Source organism: Eutrigla gurnardus (assembly GCF_963514095.1).
Source record: "Eutrigla gurnardus genome assembly, chromosome: 17".
Classification (NCBI taxonomy): domain Eukaryota; kingdom Metazoa; phylum Chordata; class Actinopteri; order Perciformes; family Triglidae; genus Eutrigla; species Eutrigla gurnardus.
The window spans coordinates 16,250,710-16,260,279 of record NC_139928.1 but is presented as its reverse complement, the minus strand read 5'-3'; the positions used below and the strand labels follow the sequence as shown (position 1 = coordinate 16,260,279).

The following is a 9,570-nucleotide window of genomic DNA, read 5'->3' as shown; positions in this document are numbered from 1 at the left end:
AATCTTCATGTGTGTTCAGCAGATGGCGAACGCTCGATGGGAAGGCTGGTTCTGTTGTCGTGTCTCACCCAGTGGAGATGCCCTTGATGTGTATCCAATGATGGTGCTGGTGTGTGTGTGTGTGTGTGCATGGAGGGCTTCTCACTCCTCTGTGAAATAAACACACCAGATAACATCTGTGTTGGTATGCTGCACCCTTGTGGTGCTCAGCTGCTACATCTCTATAAGTCCAGATAAGGAGGCTGCCTGGCTCCGAGGGAACGAGATTGAATCTGTGGCATTTCACTCGATAAAAAGGATCCCACTGCATTTTCCCCCGGATTTAACAGCCTCCAGTGTGCCGCGGAGAAAACCCCGGCACTGCCGAGGAGTCTCTCAGAGCAGCAAAATGTTTTAAATTGCTGTAAATGTGCGAAGACGCCGCTTATCTCTGTCGAGCACCGAGGTACTTCCACGTGTTCTCAGATCGGCAGATGCAGGGAAAAAAAAGAAAAGGGAGAAGCTGTGAGTCCTGAAGGCCCAATCATGTAAATTGGAGTGCACACGCACACGTACGGCTCAGTCCGATCCAACCAGTCGATTGTTCTCCGTTAAGACGTCCTTTGTCTCGGAGAGCCGGCCTTGTGGCGCGGTGGAAACTTGGCCCGCTGTGCAGCCGTGGTATTGACAGTACAGGCGTCCCTAGGAGGTGACAAGGACAGCAATTGATTGGGCCTAAATGAGAGTGAAGAGGAAGATTGATTGCCATCGATCCACTCCCTCCTCCAGCAGGCTCCTCCATCTTTGATTATGACCACTTTATGCCCATCAAGTGTGTGTGAGCCGTGATGGGGGGAAATCCCATTGAGAGGTATTAGCTCCATTTGCAAAGGCTGTAATTATGAGAGGATGTGAGGACCCAAGGTCAACGCACAGCAGGTGCCATCAGGCTGAATGATAATAATAGGGCTTCCTCCAGCTTCCCACTGCAATTTAGTCATATAGATAATAGGCTATGGGCGCGGCGGTGTGGTCTGTGTTCTGTGGAGCATAAAAAATGTTTCCATAATAACGGAGGACGGGAAAATGAAACACAATCATTTTTGCGATGCAGATTAAAAGATTACTCAGTTTTTTTTCCACATTTTTTTTATTGAAAGCTTCATCAGAGAGAGAGAGAGAGAGAGAGAGAGAAAAAAAACAACAACTCATAAAACCCAAGTCAGATCCTAACATCCACAGATGTACAGATAGTTTCTCAAAGATCACACACGCTGAGCAGCAGTGTGCGAGGGCGTGACCATGTCCTCCCCGGCGCCGAAAACAAAGAAAAGTGAAAAACGAGAAAAAAAATCTAAACAAATTAAAAACCGCTCTGCTGTCCTAATAAATAGTTCTTCTTCTTTTTTTTTTTTTGTTATCTGGTGAAATGAAATCCCGTGCCTAACGCACTCTCTGTGCTGGCTATCTCTAAACAATTTGATCGGCCATTTTCCTAGTAATTGTTGGCTTTTTCTCGGGGAGCCGTTTGAACTCGGCGAGGGCTGTGCTGGCTGGCTGTGCTCCTGGGGTTGTGTGGCCAATCGATAGCTCTCATCAAAGGTGGACCGAAGCATCAATTAAAAAGCACAGGGCCTCGCTCTTGTGGGGGGCAGTTAGAGCAATTTTCCCACAGCATTATGTGTGTGTGTGTGTGTGTGTGTGTGCTGGTCTGAGATGAGTAATTGAGCCACGGTTCTCCTTTGCACTCGGCGGGAGACGGACTGCAAGAGCAACTCTGAACTACAGTTTTCCTAACACACGAGAATCAATGTGTGGACTGGATACGACTCTGAGGAAACCTCAAGACAACGGAGTCTGACACGCAACACGTCTGATGACTTCAGTCATAAAGTGACGTTCTGGGTAATGTCAGATTCAAGGATGGCGATGAGTTGTGGACGGATTGAGAAAACCTCTACGCAGTAAAGTGAGCAGCTCGCCTTGAAAAAGTGACACGTCCTGTATATTTATCGGGTATTGCAGGGAAGGTAAGCTCACAGACGATCAGATTTACCTCGTAGAGTGTGAAAATTATCCAGAGGACTGACGGGGAATGTAGTGTTGCTTTTACCCACCATTCACTCTTCATGTACAGTATTTAATTCTGAGTACGGAAGCCTGGCAGGTGAGGAAAACAAATATTCTGGTGATGTCAGTCTGAACTAAATAGCTTTTTTTCCAGGTGAAAAAAAAAGAAGGTTTTGCCGGAATTATTTCAGTGTTGTTGTAATACTCACTTTGACCACAAGTGTCTTGCCATGCACTCAAAACATAAGGTACGTAAATTAAAACTCACCTGGAAGAAAACATGAATGCTTTTAGTCCTATTTAGAGCATTGGGACAATTCAGCCTCTTGTGGTCAGAATGAGTATTACAACAGCAAACACCTTGTTTTCTTTCTCACTTGCCTCGCAGGCCTTCCGTAGTTTTGAGGCACCAGATGAGTGAGATTGTGGCTATACTGTCAGATAAATGTTTGTTGACTTTATAAATGATTGCATAAACTTTCTACTGTATTTTTGGCACTTTGGAAGCAAACAATCATAACCTGACACTTGAGCGGTCGAGCCATTGAACGTGTCATAAAGCACCTGTATGACAAGTCAACCAGGACACTCCACCTCCAACCTGCTGCAGTGACACATTGCAACTGGTGGCGGCGTTTGTTTTCATCAGTGAAACTGATGACGACGACGATGGGAGAGCCGAGGTGTGGACTTGAAGAAGGGGAAGGAAGGGAGCGCAACCGATGCAGACGGATGGCTTGAACGTGGAGGTACGGTATGTTGAAAATCAAACTTCGGATGGAAGAGGTGGCAAATGATGACGGACCGCGTTGAGGAGTCTCGGTGAGATGGTGTAAGAGGATGGAGTGCTGCTAATTAGCGATGGCTGGAGCCGGTCCCCTCCTGGCGTCCTGCAACGGGAGGACGAGCTGCTGCACGGAGACGGAGAAACTCCAGACTACGACCACTTCTGCCCGGCAACAGCGGCTAATGATCCTCCTCTCTTTCTTCCTCACTCACACACACACACACACACACACACACACACACACACACACACACACGTACATACACTTCCTCCCTCTTGGTATAGCTGACTCCTGGTTTGTGCTGACACATGGGCTGACTGGGAGCCGAGCGTTTCTGCTCCAGCCTCCTTAAAATTGCAGGCGTGCCTTCTGTACACTTCCACAAAAAAGGTATTGGTATTCTGGAAAAGTACATTATGCCATTGTGCTATTAAGAAAAAAGCCATTTCTGTTCGTTCAGTCGGGTAATCTCTCAGCTCGCTGTGAAACATTGGTAGCCTACACCAAACAGCAAACACCTGCCTCCACAGCCTTGTTCTTTCTTTCTTGGGTCTCCATTAGCAAAATAGAGCTGCTGTCCTTTGTTGTGCATGTTTTCCATCACCTCTCGGCCTGTTTGTAATCCCATAATGCCGTTACTATTGAATCTCTGGGCATTTGTGGGACGCTCCGCTGTCCGATGTGCATAACTCCTGCATTACATGTCGTATCAAGCCTCAAAAACGTCTTCAGAATCTCTAGAAAACAGCTGTAAAAGTCGGAACTACGCTGTGTTCATAATCTCACTACAAGTTGAAGAACTCTTCACACGCACACACACACACACACACACACAGACACACACACACTAGCTTAAAACTGGTAGAGTTATAGTTTAGCAGCTCTGTTCACACTTCGAATGACTCAAAGCGAGTTCACGCACCGATGACAAACGGAGGAAGCTCTTAAAACCCCAGCCGTTGTCTGTTGTTAGCCGCTAAAGGGCTGCGATGTGGCAGAGACTCGTTCATTGGGAGATAAGAGCCGATCGCGGCCCGGAGGCACGTACAAGCAGATGTCGGCGGCAGATCGGATGGAAGGAAAACGGACAGGTGTCGATTTGATCGGACGATAAACAGCCCAACGGTCACCGAGAGACCATTTGAACGATACGTTTTTGGCTCACGGTGGTCGGCAGGTATTAATGGAGGGGAAAGGTGTGCGTATGGCTTTAAAGGTGTCGTTCACTTCGGGAACCTGTGTGCCCGTCTCTGTGTGTGTGTGTCGTCAGGTGGACAGGTGGCCTGTTAAATGATCAACAGTGGCCGGCTTGGTCACAGAGATCGTTGAAGGCACAAGCCCGAGGCTGCTTCCTCTGTAGCACCATAGTAGCTTCCACGGTGTGTGACATTCCTTCAGCAAGACTCAAACAAGCTCCATCGTGTGCTTTTTTTTTTTTCTCACACAGGTCATTCGGAATCATTTGGAAGCTTCGTTTAAAGGCACTCGATTGTACGATTCGATTGTTGGTCACGAACGCCGCTACGCGCGATGGCGTAGCTCGTCACGGCCCCAGAACGCACCGCCCGCTCGCAGATTTGAAGGAGTCACATGGACTAGGAGAGCTCAATTGTCCCCAAACAAAACAAAAAAAAGCTCCCTCTCCGTCTGGAAAGAAAGGGGTCCTTTGAGGGACACTGGAGTGGATCCTATTGCCCCGGAGGGAGACAAATTGGGCCCGTCAAGCCTCATTGCGAGAGTGACTGAAATTGGTTTGTGGTTCTGCTTCTGCACCGTCCAATAAAGAGAAGAAACCTCAGTGAGGGAGAGAGGAGGGGAGAAAATGAGGCAAAATGAGAGCCTGGCTTGGCCATGGCACATTAATGGTGCCAGTGAAGCAGGAAAAAAAAAAAAGAAAGCGGGGTCTTTTTAGTGCTGTAGCCCCACAGAGGGGCAGAGCGGGCGGGCATGGGCCAACAGAGCGGACACAAAGTGCTCCTGACACACAAAGGCTGCTGTAATGGGAGCAGAAATGGGCCGCTGTCCCACAGGCAATTTCTTCAGGGGGGGGGGGGGGGGGGGGACAATCCTCAGAGATGAAATCATTGAAAAAGCTCAGCCAGCTCCGGGACGGGAAGGACTGGATAAGATGTGACGGGGTTGTTTGTGCAACAAATTGGGACAACCGGGGGTGTAACTGACACTTAGTGGCGTGGGCCGAGGAAGGAGCTGCCATCAACATCTTGTTATGGCTGGTGAGGTGGCTAGTTGCGTCCCACAGGTGTGCTGACCTCCCCTGCTTGTGTTGGGCAAACGAACCAGGGGGGGGGGGGGGGGGGGGCGTTCAAGACAGAGCGTCCTTTTTTCCCCGCCTTGTTAGTGTCACATTGGTGAAGTCTTCTGTTCAGATGTGTTTAAAAAACTCTCCCACAAGGTGTCGCTTTAACACTTTCTGTTTTTCTTTTCTGTACGGATCTGACAACGAAATAAAAGGTCTTAATTGTTGAGCTTTAGAGGTGCTGGTAGGTGGATTTTGCTAGCTGCTTCCCCCCGTTTCCAGTCTTTGTGCTAAGCAAAGCGAGGCTAACCAGCTCGCTGGCGGTAGCTTCATGTTCACCGTACGGACGAGAGAGTGACATCACTCTTCTCATCGCTGTGAGAAAGCGAAGGAGGTCGTTTTAACAAGCTCCGGCTGCCGGACGGGTTGAGTCAGAACCGTTAAGTGCCAAAAAAGTTTATGCAATCATTGCTAAAGAAACTCAAACTTTTTACCTTGATGTCCAATATGCAGCAAACGCCACTCATCTGGTATTCTGGGCTTACTTTTAAAAAAGTGACCTAGGTTTAGTGACACATGACAGAGGTTAACGGGAGGTCAAACAGCAGCTCCGGGTGCTGAGGAGAGGCGGAGTTATGTATCGCTGGATTAGAGAGACGGAGGACGGAGATCAGTGAGCTGGAAGCTATGTGTCAACAACAAAGTGTGTTCCCTAAAGTTTAACCTGCAGCATCGGAGAGAGAGAGAGAGAGAGAGAGAGAGAGAGAGAGAGAGAGAGAGAGAGAGAGAGGTGGAATGCACCCACGGTGTGAAAAGATGAGAAAAAGAGGACTTTTGGTAGGACTGTCACTGGTTGCATCACATTTAAATACTGTTTGATGTGTGTTTGAGTCTGGACAGTAAGTGTGTGTGTGTGTGTGTGTGTGTGTGTGTGAGTGTGTGTGTGTGACAGCCTGGACAACCCTGGAAAACTAGCTTAAACCCGATGAAAAAGAAGATGTCAAGAGGGAAAAGTAAGGACTGGTCCGGCCATCAAGGTCAAATTAAAAAAAAACAAAAAAAACGACAACAGCAACATCAACAACAACAATATCAACATTAACATCATCAACAGCAACAACATCAACAACAAGAAAATCAAACTTGAAAAATGAAAAGGAAAAGAAAACAACAAAAACAAAAAAACTCTGGTTCAGAGTGTCTCTTCATCTTTGGTATAAAAATGGCCATCCACGGGCTGCATTTGATCCACAACTAGGAAAGACTACAGAAATTGTCAACAATTTCTTCTATTGCTTTTGCACTGATTGGTTTAAACCGTAAGCTCCTACTGAATCTACTGTTTTTTTTTTATTTCACTGCCAGAATTTTTTCCGTAGTTTTTTATTTTTTTTAAACATTTTTTTTTCTATTTTATATATTTTTTTTCTTCATCTTTTTTTTTTCTTCCTTTTTGCAGTGTGACAAGCAAAGCGGGCTAAAAACATCTTTAAGCTCATAAAAAAGGTAAAATGTGGCAGATAAAAAGCACTAATGTCATTGACAGCAACTTTGCCATGTAAAATAATAATTATGATAATAAAAAACAAGTTCAGCGTTTGCAACAAACTGCATCCACAATGCAGCATGTTTTCTTATGTTTTCATTTTTTCCTCACTGTGAAAAATCTCTTCAAAGCTTCTTGCCCCTCCCCCCCAAGTCTTTCCCCCCCAACAGACATTTTGTTTTCTTCTGACACTTAGTTACCTCTGACATAATAATTATCAAAGTTTTCTTCTAATGAAGAAAAGAAAAAAAGGCTCTTCTCTATTAAATCTGTACAGCTTATGTGATATTCTTTTTTCCTCTTTAGAACAACTCATCCAGTGTCTTGTACCCTCCGTGTGGTCCAAGAGACTGATTTTGTTTGCTTTTTTTTTTTTTCCTCTAACCAGACGTCAGACTTTAACTCTGTAAAAAGTTTCTGCCGCCCTTCAAATTAAGGCCATGAAGATTCAAGAAAGAAAAAACACTTTGTTTTCGAATATATCTAGAAAACTAAAATTTAACACAAGAACATAAAAAAGAGTGAAACGAAACTGTAGCTTAATATCTGAGGAAGACAATCTCTGTGTGTATCCCAAACTTGACTCCCATTTTCTAATTACAAAATAAACTTCATCACCTACCTGCGCATTCAACCTTTTTTTGTCTTTTTTTTTTTTTCATTTCTTATTTGTTTTTTTCTTCTTTTCTCTTTTTTTAATTGGTTGAGAATTTTTCTTTGAGAAACTTTTCAAGCTTCGGCCCGGCCCTCCAGGCAGCTTCCCAGACTAAACAATTTCACTTCTTTGCACTGTGCCCAGCAATTTCCCCTTTCCCCCTTCCTCAGCACTCTTTGCCTCCTTCTTGCGTTTTCTTTTTTTTTTCATTTTTCATTTTTTTTTTCTTTTTTTCTCGTAGGCCAGGTAGGAAATGAAAAAAGTGTCTCTTTTTTGGTGCCTGGGCAATCTGGAAGCAATCTCTTTCTTTTCTCTTTTCCTCACATTCACAGTGCAGCCACCTTCTGTCTCAAGGCAACGCTGTCACAGGAACATTCGCTCAGGCCGTTGCTATCTGATGAAAGAGGAGAGAGAGAGACAGAGAGACAGAGAGAGAGAGAGCGTTGTGCCGTTGTAATCAAAGCACAATATTACAAACACAGAAAGGCAACAGAGCTGACAGCTGACAGCGCAGTCAGCAGACCGAGGCAGAATGAAGCACGTTGAACAGTTGTGATCGGGTCAGAACGGCAAAAAAACGCTGCCAAAATAACAAGCAAATGACAACAGCAGCCAGGAATAATGCGAGTCGTTTATAACGGCTCTGCTGCGTCTCTTAGTACTCTCATTTTTATGTAGATTACTGTTTCACACTGTGTTTGCTGAGAAAAGCCTCGCAATTTGACCGCTTTTGATGCTGCAACCTCCGAAACATCTCCAAAAACATACAGAAAGGCTGTCTACAGGCGGTTGATTTATTTAGCGAGTGCTGCTGATAGGACCACATCATGACCTGATATACACACACGGTGCATTGTGGGAAATATGGATGAAAAATACCTATCCTATTTTAAAAAATCCAATATGACCATAAAGCTTCAGGCCAAATTGATATCATATAATATATATATATATAAGTTATGCTTAAAATAAAGTAATAAAAAAGGATGACTAATCTACCCACACTTACTTGGACTGGTATGAGTAAGCAGGAACATGGTCGGCAGCGCTGTCCACCTGGATCTGTTGCTGCTGGCCAGCCACCTCCTGTGACGAGGGAGCCACCGTCTGGGGGGAGGCGTCCGTCACCACTCCCTGAGGACACGCGTGACAGGAGATGTGTCAGCTCTGAACTTTAACAAGCAGCTCCCGGCCAAAGCCGGCTCCTTTCCTGCTGAAGTGTGACCGAATGGACTCCTGCTACGTCTGTCCGTGCTTACTGTACACGTGTCCTTTTGTCTTCACTGTATCATCACCGTAAAGCCCTCGGAGACAGACTTATATAACATATAATGAAATAAATAAACGCAGAGCCAATAAAACTGTTGTGATTATTAACTTCACAGACTGACAGGTTCATCACTCTGAGCTCACAGCGGAGAGGAGCAACTCTCACACTCACAGAACTTCATTTAAAATATTAAACATTTCCATCCGGGGACGTCCATATATATATATATTGCGCGTCAGAGACACCCGGAGTTCTTCCATTTAGGCGGAGGGAAAGTGCAGACGTACAAAAAAACAAAATATGCTGTTTGTGTGATTCAGCACTGTGAGAAAATATAAATAATATTTGTCTTTTAAATGTATGGTATTAAATATGAAGATTGGGTGAACACAAAGAACACAGAAGTCACATTTCTGTTTTGTCACAAAGGGATTCATGAGTCAAAAATCAAAGATCATTAGTGCAAAATGGGTTGCAGACATCTATGTTTGAGTCTTTAAAGATGCACAGATGTGAATTCATCACAACCACCTCTTAACGTGTCTAGCATTGCCGATCCCCCCCCATTGAGTCATCTCCATCACCTTTAACAAGCTCTCAAGGATGCGCCGTCCTGTCCATACATCAGCCGCTGACGCTGGCATTGAGAGGACGACGGCGAGGATGAAATAGGTAAGAGGACGCCGCGGGCTACGCCACAACTACATCTCTCTCCTGCGTCCCACTCCTTCATGACGAACTTTCCCAAGGAGGGGAGCTCGGGAGGGGGGCCGACTAATGGGTATGTCAGGAGAAGCTGTCATTGTCCGTGGCTGGTGGGCTACCCAGAGCGCCGTGGCAGACGGATGCATGTGTTCCAGCTACCTACCGGCCTGGACCGGCTGTGGAGTGTGTGTGTGTGTGTGGGTGGGGGGGCACCTCCAGCACTGTGTCTCACTTCAGCTCCTGTCATCCGATACACGACCGATAGTCCATCTGAATACGACCGCACTGTCAGCCGCCAGA

At 45.7% G+C, this 9,570-nt stretch overlaps 1 protein-coding gene across 6 annotated transcripts in view; it reads right to left on the bottom strand.

Moving 5' to 3' along the window:
• Positions 1-1,116: 1,116 nt before the first annotated feature.
• The window catches only part of LOC311028456 (RNA-binding motif, single-stranded-interacting protein 3), a gene marked incomplete at its 3' end in the record, with an annotated part of 237,550 nt that continues 229,096 nt past the window's right edge, over positions 1,117-9,570 (bottom strand). For 4 of the 6 annotated variants that reach the window (XM_084033034.1, XM_084033035.1, XM_084033036.1 and 1 more), the window contains 2 exons: positions 8,305-8,429; positions 1,117-7,689 (listed from right to left, as the gene is read on the bottom strand). In XM_084033034.1, coding sequence (XP_083889160.1) covers positions 7,686-7,689; positions 8,305-8,429 — 129 coding nt within the window. Of the gene's footprint in view, positions 7,690-8,300; positions 8,430-9,570 lie in introns of those variants that run through there. The other 2 variants (XM_084033039.1, XM_084033038.1) reach the window with 2 other exon arrangements.